The sequence below is a fragment of the Necator americanus genome, chromosome III (genome assembly GCF_031761385.1).
Source record: "Necator americanus strain Aroian chromosome III, whole genome shotgun sequence".
Lineage (NCBI taxonomy): Eukaryota > Metazoa > Nematoda > Chromadorea > Rhabditida > Ancylostomatidae > Necator > Necator americanus.
The window spans coordinates 36,165,743-36,186,647 of NC_087373.1; the positions used below are offsets into that span (position 1 = coordinate 36,165,743).

The 20,905-nt window shown below is 40.8% G+C and overlaps 6 protein-coding genes across 7 annotated transcripts; 3 read left to right on the forward strand and 3 right to left on the reverse strand.

Moving 5' to 3' along the window:
- Window positions 1-2,507: 2,507 nt before the first annotated feature.
- RB195_012066 (uncharacterized protein) lies at window positions 2,508-3,925 on the forward strand (the record flags this gene model as incomplete). The annotated part of the gene is made up of 4 exons (XM_064193745.1): window positions 2,508-2,600; window positions 2,656-2,970; window positions 3,032-3,133; window positions 3,836-3,925. 4 exons carry the CDS (start codon window positions 2,508-2,510, stop codon window positions 3,923-3,925), a joined length of 600 nt encoding a protein of 199 aa, XP_064051328.1.
- A 1,244-nt stretch (window positions 3,926-5,169) lies between these two features.
- Window positions 5,170-5,829, reverse strand: RB195_012067 (uncharacterized protein; the record flags this gene model as incomplete). Its single annotated transcript, XM_064193746.1, has 1 exon — window positions 5,170-5,829. The coding sequence occupies one exon, from the start codon at window positions 5,827-5,829 to the stop codon at window positions 5,170-5,172; it is 660 nt and encodes a 219-aa protein (XP_064051329.1).
- Window positions 5,830-6,523: 694 nt separating this feature from the next.
- On the forward strand, window positions 6,524-8,786 carry RB195_012068 (uncharacterized protein; the record flags this gene model as incomplete). Of its 2 annotated transcripts, none has more annotated exons than XM_064193747.1 (5): window positions 6,524-6,586; window positions 8,139-8,181; window positions 8,238-8,335; window positions 8,432-8,566; window positions 8,688-8,786. In XM_064193747.1, 5 exons carry the CDS (start codon window positions 6,524-6,526, stop codon window positions 8,784-8,786), a joined length of 438 nt encoding a protein of 145 aa, XP_064051330.1. The 2 variants fall into 2 exon arrangements, with proteins under 2 accessions (XP_064051330.1, XP_064051331.1); XM_064193748.1 differs by having other exon boundaries at window positions 6,542-6,586.
- Window positions 8,787-12,747: 3,961 nt separating this feature from the next.
- Window positions 12,748-13,247, reverse strand: RB195_012069 (uncharacterized protein; the record flags this gene model as incomplete). The annotated part of the gene is made up of 4 exons (XM_064193749.1): window positions 12,748-12,785; window positions 12,864-12,884; window positions 12,956-13,027; window positions 13,151-13,247. The coding sequence occupies 4 exons, from the start codon at window positions 13,245-13,247 to the stop codon at window positions 12,748-12,750; spliced, it is 228 nt and encodes a 75-aa protein (XP_064051332.1).
- A 1,940-nt stretch (window positions 13,248-15,187) lies between these two features.
- On the reverse strand, window positions 15,188-20,385 carry RB195_012070 (uncharacterized protein; the record flags this gene model as incomplete). The annotated part of the gene is made up of 4 exons (XM_064193750.1): window positions 15,188-15,241; window positions 19,212-19,290; window positions 20,144-20,226; window positions 20,293-20,385. 4 exons carry the CDS (start codon window positions 20,383-20,385, stop codon window positions 15,188-15,190), a joined length of 309 nt encoding a protein of 102 aa, XP_064051333.1.
- Window positions 19,630-20,794, forward strand: RB195_012071 (uncharacterized protein; the record flags this gene model as incomplete). Its single annotated transcript, XM_064193751.1, has 4 exons — window positions 19,630-19,674; window positions 19,743-19,815; window positions 20,007-20,049; window positions 20,344-20,794. The coding sequence occupies 4 exons, from the start codon at window positions 19,630-19,632 to the stop codon at window positions 20,792-20,794; spliced, it is 612 nt and encodes a 203-aa protein (XP_064051334.1).
- Window positions 20,795-20,905: the final 111 nt, after the last annotated feature.

Here is a 20,905-nt window from a genome sequence, read left to right on the forward strand (position 1 = left end):
TCTATGAGAAACTTCTGTTACTTATGGAACTTCTCAATTTTTTTTTACACTTTTCAAAAAGGAACATTTTTTAAAGGCATCACCCCACGAATCTGAAGTGGTACGGATTTCCGGTGGAGTATTCGTATACGGGATAGTAGATTAAGGAGAGGGGATGATTCCGTCCATTTCCTCCTAATTGCCGTAAAAAACGGCCCGAAGATACGGCTTCGAGCGTTCCGGCGCGCTATTTTCCACAACGAGTTCGATTGGAGCGCGAAAGTCGTGCGCATCTTCCGGGCCGTTTTTTCGCCAATTAGCAAGAAATGAACGGAAATGGACACCTCTCCATAGTCTACAATCTCGTATACGAACCTGAAATCCGTACCACCTCAGATTCGTGGGGTGTTGCCTTTAAGTCCTATAAAATAGCCGAAAGTTTAATTGTGATAAACTTTCCGGATGCCAAGCTAACAAATGGTTTTTCATCCACTAACTGTAGTTATAATTATACTACGTCAATTATAGTGTGCTACAGTTCAAACACTAGGGCTCTAATATGTCCGGCGTTAGCTCCAGCGCATTCCTCTACTGTGAACTGTGGAGAAATAACAAATTCCTCAGATAGGTACTGTTTTTCATCAGTTTTATTACGGAATAACCCCTTTTTAATGTTTTGTTGTTGCTGTTTACCGTGATTTTATCGTTATGGAACTGATTTCTTATCAACGACCACAACGAATGTTCATAGAGCATAATTGATCTCTTCAGTTTTTTACTGATACGTGGGCCCAGGGGTAATACGAGTTTCCGGTGGGTTATGCCTACGCGGGGTCGTTGATTGGATGGGGAGAAGGTGATTCCGTCCATTTCTTCCTAATTATCGTAAAAAAACGGCCTGGAAGAAGTGGCGTATGCACAAGGCTGGCGCGCTCTAATCGAACTCGTTGTAGAAAATAGCGCCACGGAACGCTCGACTCCGCATCTTCCGGGCCGTTTTTTACAGCGATTAGGAAGAAATAAGCGGGATCCCACCCATTTCTACAGAAGAGGTGGGGGAGGAGGGGACGAGGAGGGAGATCGGAGTCAACAAGAGGTTCGACTACGAATGCACGGTCGTTGTTCGAAACTCCCCCAGTCCCCACCAAGCGTCTCACCCTTCCGGGGTCGATGAATTGGTACCAGACGTGTCTGGGAAGATAGGAACACAAGAGTAATCGTATCACTCCGACCTCTCATCCAGACGAGACAAGCGTAGTACCAATTTGTCGACCCCTTAGGGAAAGACCTGGTGAGCACTGGGGCGGATTCGAACCTCCGTGCGATAGTGCAGGCAGCGGAACCTCTAACCGCTACACTACACCTATCCAGACGTTATGTACTTACGGAAAAATTGGCAACTGCGCACAAATGTGGGTGATATGTGAGATTGGGAGCTTGACGTGCAATGCTACTTACACTAATTGAACCGGTAGAAATCTTGGGGTGAGAATTCTTGAGCTCTGGTCGATAATACCACATCGAAAGCCTGGATAAACGAAACGACTACATTGTGAAATGCGTTGTACTGGCCCAAGAAACAGAAATATATGCAACGAATACATTGTAGGGCTTATGGATTCTTGAAAGAACCCCTTTAATGACTAATAGTAGCGAACACTTGCCGATAAGGAATGAGTTCTTCCCATTTGTGCCGTTCTTTGACTAATAACTGCGTTGTTTTGCATAGAGTCAACAGCTGTATCGTTCCTAGACAACAACACTCATCCATTGGTAGCCTGAGTAAGCGATAAGGGCGTGCTACCTACTAAATCTGGTGGAACACTATGTAGGACTGGTTCAATGTATAAGACCGTTCCGTTTTCACTACTTTGAGCAATCTTCAAAATAATAACGACAAGGGTGATGTTAAAGGCATCACCCCACGAATCTGAAGTGGTACGGATTTCCGGTGGATTATTCGCATATGAGATTCGTAGATTATGGAGAGAGGGGTGGTTCCGCCCATTTCTTCCTAATTGTCGTAAAAAACGGCCCCGGAAGATACGACTCCGAGCGTTCCGGCGCGCTATTTTCTACAACAAGTTCGATTGGGGCGCGCCAGCATTGTGTGGCGCCGAAGCCGTATCTTTCGGGCCGTTCTTTACGGCGATCAGGAAGAAAGCCTCCGAAAAGGGGGAAAAAGCCGAAACGTCAGACTGATAAAGGTCCCATCCTGAATCCTCGTAGCCATGCTTTAAGAAAACTGTTCACAGCTACAGTTTATTGTCCTTAGATGTTGAATTCCTCTTACTTCCACAAGAAATGTGAATCATAACGCTGGAAAATCACAAGATCATTAGTCACAGTTTTTTTTTTCGACAATGTTTTGTCTACTACATCAAAATAAAATCACTACAGCTCTTTTTTGTGCAAAAAAAGAGAGAAAAATCAGACGATATTAGTCGTTGGAATGTCGCATGGGATGGCAACTATACAATGAATAAGACATTACTAGTTGCAAGTTTACTGAGCAACTATGTATAAAAATGCTTGTGGCTTTGAATCGACATGACACTCATCTACTGGCACAAATGCTGTTTCTTCTCGTGCTCCTTGCTTCCTTCCTTAACCTGACGCAGGTACGTTCCGAAAATTCTAGATGGTTTACAAAAAAATAATTGTTAATCTTCTAAGGGATGCGCTTCATCAGTTGACCCCGCGCTGCTGACGGTTCAACCTGTACCAGCAAACCGTCCCATCCCTAAGCAGTCCCAAGTACCCGTTAATCCTGACTTCGGCAAAGATAATCGAGACAATACTCGTGAAAATACTACCGAATCTACTAACCAAGGAGTTAGTTCGGGAAATTCTACAGCAACGCCTAGAACTACTCCAAGAAGAAGAAGACGTGAAGTGAAACACTCAGAGGTGACGGTGGTCTTTAATCTAAACTACGACCCGACAACAAAGAAAACAAATTTACAGAAGTTAAGGTCTCTGAGAACTAAGGTAGGCAGCTTGAAATTGGCATAAAATTACCAGCAAAAATCTGTGCCTTGTTTTTTTTTAGCTGGATGAGTATGCTGAAGCAAACGTTGTTAGGGAGAATGTAACAGAGGAAAACGGGAAGTTCGCTATCGTTTACACTGTATTGGGTGTTGACTGTGGAAAGGTACGGTAAGAAGGTTTTTTTCCCCGTTAGACAATTTCTCACACCACCTCTGAGACCCTGAACATTCTTAAAGGCATCACTCCACAAATCTGAGGTGGTACGAATTTCAGGTGAAGTATTCTTATACGGGTTATTAGAATATGGAGAGGGGGTGATTCCGTCCATTTCTTCCTAATTGCCGTAAAAAACGGCCCGAAAGATACGGCTTCAGGCGTTCTGGCGCACTATTTTCTACAAGGAGTTCGACTGGAGCGCGCCAGCCTTGTGCGGCGCCGCATCTTCCGGGCCATTTTTTACGGCAATTAGGAAGAAATGGACGGAATCACCCCCCTCTCCATAATCTCCCATCCCATATACGAATACTCCACCTGAAATCTGCACCACTTCGGATTCGTGGGGTGATGCCTTTAAAGTACTATAGGTCCTAGAAATGTGAAATCTGTTCTATTATTGTCGGGAATTTATCGAATTGAGCATTAAATATTAATTAATTAATAATAAATATTATTAAAGAAACCGGTGTGGATGGTTTTTAATCTAGAAATCTTTCCAATCAAAATGGTTCATTTAAAACCGCGTTTAAAAAATGCCTATTTATCTCGCCGCTAGATATTCTCAAAATTTTTTTTTTGCCCTAGAAGACAAATATCCCTACGACAGAGAGAGAAAAATTCTCTACGAGGAACATGAACAAATTTTCAGGTGCATCAAATTATTCGAAACGAGGAAAGTATAATGAATTTCATCACCGATGTGAAATGTTCAGACAAGCAGGAGATCAAAACATTTTAATCGGTTCAATTCAATTCAGCCGAAGAAATAAAGTTACTATGAATTTTAAGAGTTCTATAGTGTTGTACCATTCGGAATAAAACGTAGTTTAAGTAGATAAACTCAATTTTTTTGTCCGTCTTCTTTTTAAAGAATAAACCCGTACTTTTCTAAGCGTCTTATCGGAAATTTCTAATTTCAGTTGTCTTTCGTGGATTTGTTTCCGGATGTATTCGTATATCCGCCGACATGGAATACGTTCCTAATTTTGCCGCACGGCTTACGACTCTCAAGATGTTGTAGAACGAATGTAATAGAATTGATAAAAATGATTGAGAAAATTTTTCCAACTACGTAATTATGTATCAGAAGCGGGCATTCATAATTCACAGCGGCACTTTGCGTCATTTTCAAAATGTAGTTCTTTTTTTCCTATCAGACTGCATATAAACGTTTTAGAAGGTTTACTAAGAGATACTTGACAGTCTAAAAGGTAACTAGTGCATGAATCCATTTTCTATCTGAAGAAATGGGCACAAGTGTAGCGCAGTCAGTAAGAGGTCCAGCTGTGACTGCACGAAAGACTGATCGTTCGAAACTACTCTAAAACCAGCCAAACCTTTCATCCTTCTGAGGTCGATAAGTTGGTACCCCTGTTGTCCGGGCGGAATGGAACACTGGCTTGATACGTCGGCAAACCTTTGGAAGTCATTGGAAATGTTAGACACGCATTCGCTAACGTCAAATGATTCTAAATTGAAGTGAATGCGTTTAGTGGATGCCGAAAAAGTCCAAGGAAAGAAAAGGAAATTAATTCCAAACATTTTATATTTTATCCTTTTGCCTTGTTTATCTTCTTTTTGAATGAATGACAACAATGATGCGAGACTTTTCCTGATCTTCATTGGAACGTGCTTAGAATTTCCACGAAAGTCCTCTAGGGGCTATGACTAACGCCGATTGTCGAAGTATGACTAAAGTAATCCTTGATTTATTATAAATATGTATCGTACTTTACTACACTCCGTAGTCATATGTATTCTCATATTACTTACTTATTTATTGACTTGTTTGAGGTGTGGCCAAGATTGGTATTGATATATATTAGCAGCTAACGCTTCGTCGTTTTCGCCTTCGTCGGAGACTCGGAAAATCCATTAGTGATTTATTCTCTCGAGTGCCTTATCATCTACAGAAAGCATCCCAACGGTAGGCAAACTCACTACTTAATACTCACCTACTACTTGATCGGAGGGCTTATGTCATCAGCTGACGCGATTGCCTGCGTCTTCGCCGAGGTGTGCCGTTCTTGAACACAGCTCTGCCCAACCTTCTCGATCTTCTGCGAGAGTTTGCACAGAATCAATCCATTCGTCGCTATTCCATATTCTGCGATACCTCACGTCTTGCCCGAAGTGCCTATCCACGCCGAGTGTCCTCAGGTCCTCTTTCACCACCTCAGTCCAGAACTTCCGTTTTCGGCCAGGTGGCTTCTTCCAGCTCGAACCCGACGAACTCTTCAGAATTCGTTGGACAAGGCGATCTGCCGGTCTCCTTAATATATGACCAAAGAAGCGCAGCCAATTTACTTTAGCCACTTTCGATGGCGCTTCAAGATGTTGATATCTTCCACGTGTCATTCGCCGGTATACCACATCAATTTCTGCGTAAAGGTCTTCATTGCAGCATATCCTAGGCCAAAAGTAGGCAAGCAGCCGCCCAAGCAGCTTTCGTTCCGCGCAACCAAACCTTTCCATAACCGTAGATGTGCTGCCCAAGTCTTCGATCCGTACATCATGCTGCGGTGAATTGCGGATAGGTAGATTCGCAGCTTGACTTCGTTGGTGATAGGGGTCGATTGCAGAAGTGGCCTTAGCGCATCTTTGCTGAATATCTTTCTCGTAGCTGCCGTTATTCTTCAGCATACAGAACAGGTAACGGAACTCGTCGACGAGTTCAATTGGTTGTCAGTTCACCCCGATTCCCGTTCGAGGTTTCGAAGAAATTCACATCTGCTTGCATTTATCAGGGCGAATACATAATCCATAGGCTGCAGCCAGTTTCGATAGAAAGTTGGCAATATATTGAAGTTTCGTACTGCCCTCCGCAAATATAACAATAACGTCAGCGTACTTGACATCGGTCAAAGGGTGCTTTGATGGTGTAAGAATGATATAGACAAGATCTACTGATCTACTGTTCTTCGCATAACGTCGATTCGCACGCATTTAAATATCATTATTCATAGTGTTTAAATACATTGCTTGAAGTTAATGTTTAAATTTGCAAAACGATAGAAATTTTTTTAAATACTGTAAAACACCCGAAATTGTTACTCATCAATTTTTAAAAGATATAGTTTCCAGTATATTAATTTCCTAGAGAATTCTGTAACATTTTGAATACCGATCGAAAATGTCTCTTTCAAGGAATATGATTCATTCCATAAGTCATCGCAGTTATTGTTGATTATGAAAATTTTTATCAAATTTGTTTTGGCTACCAATAACCAACGAAATGAAATTACTACCATTTAAAGACATATGATCCGGTGATGAATCGAAAATACGTACGTCTTTGCTCGAAAACTGTATAAAAGACGCTAAGCTGTAGACAACTATGTTGCTCATCATCGGAATGCTTCTTCCTATCATCTTCAGCACAATCATCGTGTCTACCCAGGTACATATGTACGTTCAAAGCATGGTTAAAGGCATCACCCCACGAATCTGAGGTGGTACGGATTGCAGGTGGAGTATTCTTATAAGGGATAGTGGATTATGGAGAAGGGGAGTGATTACGTCCATTTCCTCCTAATTGCCGTAAAAAAACGGTCCGGAAGATGCGGCGCGTGCACAAGGCTGGCGCGCTCCAATCGAACTCCTTGTAGAAAATAGCACACCGGAACGCTCGAAGCTATCCTCAGGGCCGTTTCCTAAGGCAATTAGAAAGAAATGATCGGAATCACCCTTCTCTCAATAATCTGGGATCCCGTATACGAATATTCCAACGAAAATCCGCATCACCCCAGATTCGTGGAGTGATGCCTTCAAAGTTAAAAATACGGATGGCTGCTGTTCTTTTTACTGAGTAGAGATTTGCCAATCAGTCACCGTTCCTTAAAGTTGTCAGAACGAATGCAATTAAGTACATACAGAACGTTCAATATATTTTTATTTGTTATTTTATAATATTTAACGGCCTGCCGATTGACTAACCGCAATGTAGTTTGACTCATGCCAAGAGCAGCTGTCAGTTCGTGAGTGGATTGAAACGGATTGGCTTCCACCTGTCTCCGCTGCAAGACCCACTGGCGTAACGATGGTGTTCATTTAATTGCATTATTAATAGCACATAACGAATGCCCCTTGTAAATTTGACGTCTTTCAATATCCGCTTCTTTGGCTAATGGAGAAAGAATATCCCTTGTCTTCGCCAAGATGACTGCAAAGCATCAGCAAGAATGATGGGTTCGAGGCAGGATACCACGAATCTGGTGGTGGTGAGCGAATCCGCGGAGGAAGCTAGAGATGGGGTTATAGATTGCTGGATCAGAGGTGGTTCCGCTCACCCCTCGCTAGTCGTCCTAAATAACGGCGTGGGAACCGTTTTAGTTCCTACGAGCAACGTTAAAGTTAAAGCTCCTCTATGTATATGTTCTGGTCCACTCAGCAACCTACCCTCATTTGTTTCACTTGAATAGACAATTCGGGAGAATTGAATGGATTTCGACTGCTGCGCAGCTGAATGCGCAGCGTGTATAACGGTGGTGCATTGCAACTAAAATCCACGTGAAAAATGGAGTCCTTGACGCCGCTTTTTTTACAACGATCAGGGAGAGATGAGCGGAAGCAACCTTCATCCCGCAGCCCACAACCTCACTTCTAGCTTGTCTAGCGGTTTGCCTCATTACGTCAGATTCGTGACATGCTGCCTTTAATGAGTTTGGCCGCTTTTCTATCCACTTTTCTTCGAAGGACAATATAATTTCAGACAAATTCAGACACTCATTAGTACCCTACTTACGATTTTTCTCACTTTCATATAGCAGTGTTTCGGGGTAGTCCTCCCACCCAAAATTTGCCAAAGATTAAAGTTTCCTGCGTACCTCAAAGAAACAAAATATAATACAATGTGATTCTTTGCGAGTGGGTGCTATTCTGGAGTACTATATCGGTACTATAGATGGTGATTCATCCGAAAATTTTACTTGGTAAAATGTAAGAGTTTTCAGGCTTGTCAACCAGCAAACAGTCCTAACGTGAGAGGCAATTCAGGTGTTTCTTGATAGTTTTCTCACATCCACAACTGTTGGGATACCAAATGCTTTCAGACCTGGGGCCTCGAGAGGTTTTGGTGGTGGAAGTGATAACCGACAAGAATTTCAACAAAAAAACCCTTAAAACGGATAAGAAGGAAATAGATGATCAGGTGAGCGTTTTGCTGTAGATGTATGGTGATTGTAAGTAAGTTAAGTACTCTGTCGAATAAAAAAAAGATCCGAAATAAGCTTTAAGCCACTTTAAGTTGGCCAAAGTTGCGAAAGACAACGGACTTGTCAAAAACAGATTCATTGTGGGAGGAATTGCGAAGGAGAAGAACAACAAACTCTCCATAATATACAGTATTTTCGATCTACAACATGGAATAGTTTGCCAAGAGGTACGGTAGTAAGCGGGTTCTTCTGCTATCTTTTTTTCAACGTAAATCGAATACAACATATTAATTATAGCAACTGTCCTAAAATAGTCTCTACATAGATTTTATGTACATTTATTTTTAGGTGGACAAAACTCTTCGTAACGCAAAAGAAAATACAGATGCCATGAAATCTATCGAAAAGTTCCAGGTTACATGTGGATCCGAAATGTTTGAAGTATAAAGACAATCAGGTTCTCAAATTTCGACGCTAAACGAAATATCGAATAAATGGGAAATAAATAGAATTTGAAGGACTTATTTAAAATGTAACATGCAAAATCTTGAACAAATTGCTGCGTTATTAGCGATTCTCAAAATTTCCAAAGACATCGATTCGCAAATAAATAAATAAATAAATAAATAGGGATAAATAAGTAGGGAGAGTGTTGTCTGTGAAAAGAAAGTACATACAAGTAAAACGTCGTTAACGCAGCAAGTAACTTCAAAATTATTTAATTCGCATTTTGGCTAGTTCAATAATGCAGAAAAAGAAAGAATTTTTCTTCTAATTAATCAATGGTAATGAACCTGATAAACTCAGCAATTGTTGAATCAGAAAGTTATCAAATATATTTAGATAAACGAAAGGTATGCGTTACATCATCGGAAAGATCGTAATGTTGCTCCTCCCTAAACTCACTTATAGCGCAGTATTTTGCATTAAGGGTCATCGATAATGCGTGCTCTGTCGCTTGAAATTGAAGTAATGTGGGAACGACTAGCTATTTTGGCGACTAGAGATAATAAAACCTTGATCGCCTTGACTCCCGTTGCTCTTCGATCTGGTCGAGCGGGCACCATTTATTTTTGCACTTATCCCGCTCGTGCGCTACAGTCGCCCAATGGTTTCTCCTTTCACGTGGGACACGGAGAGCATCGACATTTTCCTTGAAGGACTTTGTGAAGAAGTGTGACCATTTGGTCGACAGTCCTCCTGGTGTGCGTTTAATATCGCGTGGAACCGACTCACTCACGACTCTTTTCCAACGGTTACCGTTGAAGCACATCATAGATCCGGCCTATCTTATCTTGCTTTTTTTGGCAAACGGTATCTCTGGTCTTCGATCGCTGTTGTAGAAAAGATCTTCGAATCCTGTCCCTCACTTCTGTGAAGCGGGATACTATTAGATTGCACTTTTGATTGCACGCTCGGTGACGCTAACAGCGTTCTTCTTGTTTGCGAAGTGACCAATTTTCTGACGCATAAGTCAAGACAGCAAGATGGGTGGTGCTGAAGAGGTGAGCGCGGAGCTATGTGTTCCTAGTCTTCTTCGTCATCGTAAATGCTTTTGTGATCTCCCTAAGCGTCTCGTTTCTTCCTGATCTTCTCGGATAAGGTTGTTCTTCATGTTTATTTCCAGACTCAGGTGAACGTAGCTGGTGCATTCAGATACGCTCGTTCCGTTGAGCCTTAATGGCTCACGAGACCCATTATTTTCGCATGAACAATAAGACTTTTGCAGATTCAGCTGAAGACCGATGCATCCACATATTCCGTCGAATTTGGTGAGCATTCGTCCCACTTGGATTATGTTTAGATGTTATTAGAACGATGTCATCAGCGGACTGGATGATGTAACTGTAAATTATCAACTTTCAATCCTGCATAGTCCCATTTAACTTTCGCATTGAGTTCTCGAGAGTGGTCGTGAATTTTTAGCGAGATTGTACCACTCTGCTCTTTGCGTGAGTGATGACATTCTTGTAAAATATTGAAGTTCCATCTACAACTCTCGATATGTCCTAAGCAGAGACGGCTCGGCTGTTCAGAACTTCTATGACCGCTTCCGTCTCAACTGAGTTAAACACCTTCTTTAAAGGCATCACCCCACGAAACTGAGGTGGTACGGTGGATTTCAGTTCGAGTATTCGTATACGGGATATTATATTACGGAAAGGGGAGTGATTCCGTCCATTTCTTCCTAATTGCCGTAAAAAAACGGCCAGGAAGATGCGGAGCGTGCACAAGGCTGGTCCGCTCCAGTCGAACTCCTTGTAGAAAATGGTGCGCCAGAACGCCTGAAGCCGTATCTTTCGCGCTGTTCTTTTACCGCAATTAGGAAGAAATGGACGGAATCACCTCCTCTCCATAATCTACTGTCCCGTATATGAATACTCCACCTGCAATCCGTACCACCTCAGATTCGTGGAGTGATGCCTTTAAGTCGACGAAGGTAAGATATAGCGACGCTTTGTACCCTCGTGACACCTACCTGAGTTTGTTTGGAAACAATGTTAATTTGATCAATCGTGCTGAGTCCTTTCACTGAACTCTGCGTTCTCGCATGGCTCTCCTTCATGCAACACTGCCTGAATCGAAATTTTCCATAAAGGTTCGGTTAAAAATTGTGGCATTAATTATATGGAATATGTAGTGCACATTTGTTGCTAATTTTAAGTCGAATATGTAATCACATTCTCATAGAGATCGATCATTACTGCGCAAGACAATGGTAAAGTTCCGATCAATATAATTTAAGGGTGTTTCAAACTTACTTAAAATAGAGAGATCCGATCACATACGTTTATCACAGTTTACATCTTTTGATTGAGATATCGGGACTTCATAATTGAGATACCCTTCCTGAAAACGTGTGCCAAAAAAGAGCTGTATTCACGAATTTCAGTCCAAATTTTCTCATGAATGGGATCAGGACATTCGTGTTACGTGCACAGCGTAGCGTTGGTTGATCTCCTAGTATTTTAGGTAAAAAAGATGGTTGATGTCTACGAAGTTTGTAGGGTTTGGTTAAAAGGAAAATGATAAATACATCACAATCCATAGGTGAAGCAAGTACTTTCAATAAGCACGTCATTATCTCTTCCCACTGGTCTCTCCCCAACGAACTGCTTCTAATAGTGGTCCTATGTTCATGAGCGGGATCCTACGTATTTTCATCTGACAGTTTGAAAAAATCTCGAAATTTTGAAATTGAACTATTTTTATGGACAACTCATCATGGATCACTCAAGCAATTAAGAAATCAGTAATTTTTCATCTTTTGAGGATTCTAAAGACTGTTTTGGATTGAGACTGAATAAATTTTTGGAGAGGTTGTCTCGGAGCACAGTATACATATTAATAATCAAAAAATCAATATTCTGCTCCTAACCTTTATTTCACTGACATAAAAGGAGAGCATAATCACATATCTCAACAACAAAATGATAGTTCTTCTCTTCGCTGCCGTTCTTCTTCCCCGGGTGAGTTCTAAATGCGATCGATACACATGTCGATCACTATGTATTTATCACTAATATAAGATCTGCGCAACAAATGGAAAAGATAATAAGGAGAGAAATGCATGGTAAAGATGGTCACCAATAAAGAACATAAAAAAAGAAGAGACCAAGAAAGACTCAAAAGCGTTGAACAAGGAGGTAATTTATATTAATATATTAATTAATTTACTGTTTAAACAAGCCTGTTTCAACAATCTATCTACAGATGAAACGAAGCCAAAGCTTGGTCAAAGGTAGATTAAAATGTTATTTTGCACAAAAATTCTTGTAATGCCCTTATCTTTAGATTTGATTTTCTGTTATTTGTGCCCAACATGCTGATGATACACTAGATAAGGTGCAAATTTTCGGAGCTACTTGAATTTATCACAAATTTCTGAAATTACAAAGGCTGTTTCTGGATTTAAGGAAGATGTAAGGATAAAGGATAAAGTTTCTGTCGTTAATCAATCCGTTTGGGATGCGTTACCAGGTTCACTTGAAATGATGATGAAACGCTTGGTGAACACCGGGGCGGATTTGAACCTTCGATCGATCGATTGCGCAGGAAGCGGAACTTCTAACCGCTACACTACACAGGCCCCAGAACAGAGGAACCTTGATGAGTTCAGTTAAAATTCAGTTTTCTCTTAATTTTTTTTTCAATTTTTTAAAGGGAGTCAGTTATATGATTGTATACACTTACCTTAGGAAACCTTTCTAAATGTACAATTTTCATTGCATATAGAATTTTTCGTGTGTAAAACTTGGTGTGTAAAAGCGTATTCAAGTAGCGTTCGATGAATCATCTGATCTTTGGTTGAATGTGGCAACAATTGGTGGTTAATGAAAAATATTCAAAAATTTTTATTGCTTAAATAGTTTGATTAAGCCGTCTTCCACAGCGGTTCCATTTCACATCAGCCTCTGGTCGCTCCCCATACACTCATTCCAAAGGCTAAAAAAAAACTGCCACTAAAATTTATTGACATCAAACTAAACAAAAAACAATTTTGACGAGAGGGTGAGGTCTTACCAGTGGCGACCAGCAATATACCTGAAAATTTGAATAACATTACACTCTTCGGTGAACAGAAAAAAATAAAATTAATGTCACAGTCCACTCACCAAGTGGAATAAGAAAGAATTTATGTTTTTTCATACCAACAGTCTTCTTTACTTCCTTAGAACTGAGGTTTCCTAGGAATTTTTACTTATTGATAGCAGTTGTGTCTCATGAACCCACCATCCTACCTCAGACACTTTGCTACCCCTCCAACAAATCGTTATTAGTGAATTCTGGTAGTAAATGATCATACTCACCGATTCTCTCTGTTTTAGAAAAGTCAGACTTTAAAACTTTGTTGAGCGAGAACGCATCGACAACAAGGAGGAGTAGAATCAGCAGAGCGACTTTCATATGTGTTTCTGCGTTTTCTTTTTAAAAAGACGTCCACAGGGGTTTTGTCAGTTCTGATCCACCAACTCCACCTCTTCATTGATCGTGAACGATTTGTTCCATTACTGAATGCAGAATTCGTATATTTCTGCATTTTCGAAATCTGTGCAAATCCACGTGTCCGAATTTGAAACACCGTTAATGCTATTGAAAACATTAAACTAATGTAACTTTATACAACACTTTTAGCACAATGGACTTATGCTAAACGCATAGACTTATGCCAAAAAAAATTGCTATTGTTGAAATGTGGATAGAATAATCAGAGCTTCTTTGTATTTTTTGGAATCTTTCTGGTCTTCGGGGAGTGTACTTACATAGTGATACGACGCTACGGGTTGTTACGGTGAAATTTTTTCCCCTAAAATTTCTTCTGACCAAAGTTTTTGACGCCCACTTCTTTTTCAGTTATATTGGAGGTGCCGTTTCTACAGCAGTTTGACTATAAAATACACTATCATTGCAACCAACAGCTCATCAACTTTACAACAGCAACCTTACTACTACTCTAAAAATTTACTACTTAAAGGCATCACCCCATGAATCTGAGGTGGTACGGATTTCAGGTGGAGTATTCGTATGCAGGATCGATAGATTATGGAGAGAAGGGCGATTCCATCCATTTCTTCCTAATTGCCGTAAAAACATCCCGGAAGATACGGGTTCGGGCGTTCCGTCGCGCTATTTTCTACAAGGAGTTCAATTGGAGCACGCCAGCCCTATGCACGCGACGCATCTTCCGGGTCGTTTTTCCACCAAAAAAAAAAAAAAAGGGATTCCATCTACTATAGCAACCCCTAAAACCCATTGTGGGGGTTATTGCGACCCGTCTGTCCCAAAATCGGTCTCAGATGAACTACGGACTCGGAAACTTTGTATGAAGGCAAAAAAAAAACTGAAAATACCATTCAAAAGCGAATGAGCCGCTGATTTCGCATATAACTCCAGAGTCTTGTTATAACAAATATATGGCCTAAAAACCGGCAACGTTCTCCCAACCCTCGTTAATTTTATTCACACCCCCGCGTTTCTAGGATTTACATATCACTTGAATATATCTTCGGAACGAAAAGGCACTGATAGGAATCGTTAGGATTCCTCAAAATTTCAATATGTTCGTAATCAAGAGGTTATTTGGAATATTTTGGCCCTCACATCGGATCTAGGTTCGAAATTTCCATTTTCTTCGGAAATTGACGAATATGCTGCACTTAATGTTAAGAAGAAAGTCCTTTTCTACCTGTGGAAGACCTGCCCTGCACAGAACTACTCAGAACAAACCATTTGTTCTTAAAAACAGTTCAAATTGAAAATTTTAGAATTTCCTCAGTTTTTTCAATGCCAAATTTACAACTTTGCTCTATTTCGTTATCAATTACAATTTTTGGTAAACGTTTAAGTCTCGTGACTTGCAATCAGCTTTCTTTACAAGATCTACCTAGAACGACAGCTTGCAGTAGTTTCTAGTGACCAAATTGGACGAAACTTTGGCTCCATTCTTAAAAACGTGATTTTTGCAGCCTCTATGGATTACTTCCGTGCTTATAGTAGCCAGTTCTTTTGCGGAAAGACTATCTTTCGAATGTTGTCAAATCCATACCATTCTTCAGCTATGCGATTTCTCTGGCGATTCCGCGCCACAGAGGCCGACCGTTATATTTGAAGGAAAACGAGCGGTGAAGACAATTCACAGGTTCTTGCTCATAAAAACAGCAATAGCGATCTGAAACGTTTAGGAAGGAAAACGACATGCTAACGAAATGAAACTAAGAAAGAAAAAGGGAACGAAATGAAAGAAGAGAAAAAAGAAATGAATTTTAGAAGAATTAAACCGCGGAACATGAAAAGTTCTAAGACTTAGGAAGTTCCTACTGTCTCCCTCAATGGAAGTCCTTGATTTGCTATTTGCTTTTCTTTGGTTTTTCGAAAAATTGTTCCACTGGTTTGAACTTCTTCTGGAAAGATTGCGAAATTGATATGTAAATGGAATTATGGAAAGAAAAAAACTATAAATAAAAAAAACTTGATTCGGAGCTACATCCGAATACCCGTATGTGCTAAAAAAGGCAAAAGATCACTTCTGTCACACTTACAGGCCAGGAAAGTCAAATCGCTCTCTTCTAAGAAGCTTCTCTTTCTCGCACTGCAGAAATTTCATCCTACATTTCTTTTCTGAAGATCTCATATGGGTAGTTGCGTGCTGGTGGGAGTAGAGATTAACTCTTAAAGTTAAGTTCCTAACCAAAACTTTGGCAGCAACAGCGCAATTATTGAATGCTCGTAGTTATATACTGCTTCGCTTCGCTAAATCAATTCTACATTTTCACCTTTCGTCTTCAGAATAGGAATACGAAAATAGAACGTTAGGCAGTCTTGCAATATATGTCTACCACTCCGGACGTCCGGCTAAAGACGACTTCGAGCTTTCTGTAGTATTCTCCTCACTCGCCACAAGTGATGAATGGAAATTAATAGTGGTGGCATTTTCTGCAAAAAAAATGCCTTCTTCTTTCTTTTTTTTTTGCAAATTTAGGCGAGAGATTTCAAAGCTCTCCTTTTATTAGCGCCATTTCTACATTTAAAAAATATTCAAACTTCACCTTCAAATTCTGCTTTGGTACCAACATAATAATAGACACAATTTGAAGGCGATATCCAAAGTATTGGGTTTACTCTTGTTTTCTCCAACAGTTATCAAAGAATGATGTTTTGGCATAAAGTGTCGTGAAAGACATCATCCTACTGATAAAGATAACGTTCCACGTCAGATCACATAAACATCTTGCTACTATTTAAGCAGCATTTTGCATGTGTGTTTCCACTTTCTGAGAACGGCATGCTACAAACTTGAGGCGAACGAAGAAGGAAATAGACGTGCGGAGGAGTCATAAAGGTGAAAAGCAAAGCGCCCAGTTGTAACGGCTATGAAACGGCTGCGACCATCTATCTTTTGCGTCTTGCACACGAGGTTATCACGCACATTTTCGACGCCGGTGGGCGTACTGCACTCTCTTCTGTAGGTATCTGGCGCAGACGCACCAATTTGACGCCGGTGGACCCGCTGCACCCCTTTCTATAGGTATCTGGCGCCGGTGGACCCGTCGCACACGCTTATATAGGTGTCTGGCGCCGGTGGACCCGTCGCACCCCACTTTATAGCTTTCTAGCGTCGAGGCACCAAATCGAGGCCAGTGGACCCGTCGCACCCCCTTTTTTGAATTTCGTGACTGACACACACACACACACAGACACACAGACACACACACATGTGGCAGAATAAGCCCGTTATTGTATATCATGATATCATGATCATGATCACGATAATTCAATAGTTGATGATCTTTAAGAACAAAACTGTACTTTCACACTTCACTTTTGGTAAAAGATGAATTACCAAAAGTGAAGTGTGAAAAATTGGTGAGGCAGACGACTGTACGGCATTGCTATAGTTTATTTAATTCCGCGCTAAACATGTGGCGAACAATATATTAGCGAAACGGGGCGACCTCTTTGTACTCGTATAAAAGAACATCTAGATGGGACGAAATATTCAAACGCAGCAACCCCTCTCGGAACTCATCGCAAAATATGTCATGAAAATGCTCCTTTCCGCACAACTGCCACGATCCTTTCGTACGAACCGCAGAACTTTGGAGGCTCTTTTGGATAAACGCTAAAAGTCCAAAAATGAATAGAAAGCTGGGTCTGTGTCAAGACCTTTGCGGGTCGTATCCTAATGAGTACTAGCGGAGCAATTTTATCACGCGGAGGTCCGCTAGTATCACGGCAACGCGGATACCTAGGTGACTAGAACGATTTCCACTCTTTTGGTTACCATCTTAGGGAATGACGACTTGTGCTGGATGAGTTGGGGGATGTATTACAAATGATCTGACTTTCCAGGCTCTGACGAAGGTTCACAATCTTGGCTCTTGCTTCTATTTTACTATCGAAAAGTTGCAATCTCTACGCAAAAGAAGATCAAACTTTCTGAAAGACAACTTTTTTTGAAAGAAATGTAGAAATGGTCAGTAGTTTCTTTTTTTTATGAATCCACTATTAAAGCGACAAAACGTACCCTAATAACTCGAATTTGAGGCGTCAACGTTCATATGATCTGATATGTAAGAAAGATCGATATCAATATTGCTATTATTACTCCCTTGCAAGTACCAGGGAGTTCAGTTCATGCATTCAGTAGTTAGTTCTAAAACGAATAAACGAACTGTACGATGAAGAGAATAAGGCTACTGGTACACTTCAAGAGCACTGAATTCTTCCCTTCCGTCAACCAGGAAACTTCTACCACTTTTTCTTTAACTTTTCTTTCCTTTTCTCGATGAATCACATACGTCAAAGTTCACATACATCTTAATAAATTTCTCCCAAGGGAATGAAATAATTAAGAATGAGCTATTTGTAATATTTCTACAAGTTCTCCATCCTCTAATTCTTTATCGGGTTGCTTCAAATGTCATCCCTGAGAGTGTCGCGTCCAATCCCCACGCTTGACGTTCACAATGACTTTCATATTTTGTTTCTGCAGTGAAAATGACATCGTCCCCAAAACTTCGATTTGTTCTGATTATCCAAGAGTCGCCTCTCCACTGATCCCAAATGATTTAATGTGTTCCATTATGAAATGTAGATATTCGTATTCCTTTGGACTTTCAAGCTCAGTCCACGTCCACGTGCCCCATTTTAAAGATGCTTTTAATGCTAGTTAAAGTGGGCCTACATTGGTATTATTTTACAGCAGTCATAGAAGAATCATATCAAAGAACATCTACATACCTTGTGTCCACAAAATTGGTATTGCTGTATAAATGAGAAGTCAAAATTCTGATATATCTTACTAGGGCATTTTCAAAAACCCTTGTTTTGATGCGATGAATGATCTTGGGTTACATGTTATTACATGCGAACAATTTATTCCTTGAACTTTTTAGTCTTTGCACTTCTTGATACTTATATCATCTCCAGAGATTTGGAAATAGAAACAGAAGTTTCTAAAAGAACTACCGAGATCCTCAAATTGTTCGTGGGATCCATTGATTTTATTAGTGCTATAAATGATTCTTGAAATGGCACTTTGAGTAGAAAAACTACACAAACTATTTTAATAGCTCGATAGCTAGTTTTCAGAAACCATCATTCTTCATCATTGTAGCACCGTAGTTCTCATGAGAAAAAAAACGCCATGCTGTATGGTAACGAGTTTTTTCTGTCTAGTACATATTTCCGTGTTTAAAACGAAATTCTCCAGAACAGTGAGACGAAACATATTGAAAGGATAAAAACGCTCGTCACTTTTGCTCTGGAGTGATTAAAGTTCGAAAAAAAGTACTGTCACCCAAAAGGACGGTGCTGCGCAGTCGGTAAGAGGTACCGTTGTAACATAATCTGTTGGCTGCAGCATAATCAATCTGAGGTTTAATTCTGCAATAGGATCAACCAAGATCTTCTTCCTCCGGGGTTGGTAAATTGGCACCAGACTTATCTGGGAGGATAAAAACACCAAAACAAAACAAAACAAAACAACAAACAACAACACTTGATACATGGGGTAGTTTTCGTACTTCTTAAACGATTCCAAATTGAAGTGAACGCTGAGCCGCATCCGTTGAAGATTGATTCACCCCGAACACTTTATCCCATATTCTTCAAAATCATTTAAAGAAGTTAAAGGTCGGCAATTAACCTCTAACATGAAAAGACAAACTTTTTGGTTCCAAATATGCTGAACAGATAGGGGTGAATTCTGCCATGCTTTATTCCCTCACAGCTCCATACAGCAAAGAAAGCAAAGAACTCACGGAGCACAATCGTAGGCATTTGATGCTTTGATCCTTCAAACCCTAGTCTCGAGTATTAAAATTGTCTGCGAACATTGTTTGTAAATAACAGCACAGGATAATGGATTACCTGCTGACTACGTCTGACTCCGCCTTGATCATTCATTACAGATGAGGAAGCAGTCGAGCAGATCCTAATGTGTGGGATGCTGAACAGATGGGGTCAGTTTTTTAATGCTTCTTCATGCAATCACACACAGCTTGCTGACTGTAATCAGTTTTAAACAACTTGAACACGTGAAAAATACATCGTTCAAATGCGTTTCAAAAGTGTACTGAAGTGCTTCCGCTACATTATTTAGTTTTATTGAGTTATTGAGTTTAGTTCCTGTTCGATTCTTTCTTAATTTCTTCCATTTTCTAAAGATTCACTTAAAGGAAAGTTTACTTTCACCTACGGGAACTTTCTTTAAAATGTGAGTGGAGTAAAAACGAGTAATGTGCAATATTTCTATTATAAAATTGACTCAGTTGAGACGCAAGCGGTCATGGAAAACTTGGACAACCAAGGCGTTTCTACTCAGTACATGAAGGTACTTCGAGAGTTATACAGTTACTTCACGACTGGAATTGCGCATTCTACAAGAATGTCATCATTCAGAAGTGCAAAAGTTCGACTTTCTTTGAATCTTGGCATAGAGATTGCAACTTGTCGATAGGTCGCATCCTAATTAGTATTATCGGAGCGGTTTTATCACGCGGAGGTCCGCTATTATCACGGCTGCGCAGCTAGGTAAGCAACCTAAGTAAGCACAACAACTTGGACTCTTTTGGTTTCGATTTTGGATGTAACATTTTAGGGAATGATGAATTGTTCTGGATGAGGCATCTGAGAGGATACATCACAAATGATCTGATTTTCCAGGCTCTGACGAAGGCGACGACGCCGAAACCTTAGCCGTAATAAGGTTTGTTGACAATGTTGCTTAAACTGGACTATCGACAAGTTGTAATATCATCATTGACGTGAAGAGGGGGTCCGACAGGGTGATACAAACTCACCCAAAATATTCACAGCCACCATCGCGAACGCAATGTGAAAGTTGGAGTGGAGCGACATGGGAGTGAAGTTTGATGGTCGGCAGCTACACCAATGCCGATGACATCGTACTGATAACACCTAGCATCAGCCAAGCGGAACGAATGCTGACCGAATTCGATGAAACATGTGGTGTATCGGTCTTCAGCTGAATTTGCAAAAGACGATGTTCATGCGCAACGGCATGGGGAGCATACAAAAGCATAGAGGATGAAGTGAAGAAGACCAAGAACACCCGCCTCCGTGCTCACCTATTCAACTCCACCGTACTTCCTGCTTTGACCTATGCTTCGGAAACGAGGGCATTTTGCAAGCAGGAACAAAATTCTGTGAGTGTCATTGAACCCGCAGCTGAGATGCAAAGAGTATTCAGTTTCACGCAAGTGAAGGGCGGGATTCGAAGTTCTCTCCTACGTCAACGATGGAAGATTAGAGACCCTGCTGCGTTGGCCAAGGAAAGTAAAATGAGGTGGGCCGGACACGTGGTGCGCTTTAACGACAACGGTTGGACCAGAGCCGTGAGCGACTGGGTTCCCAGCGATATTAAGCGCACTACAGGAAGACCGCCGACCCGATGGTCAGATTTCTTCACGAAGTCCTTCAAAAAATTATGATGTTCTTCGTGTTCCATGGGAAAGTATGAACCACTGGGCGACTCTGGCACGCGATCGGAGCAAATGGAAGAATTACTGGTCCCGCTCGAGCAGTTCAAAGATCAACGATAG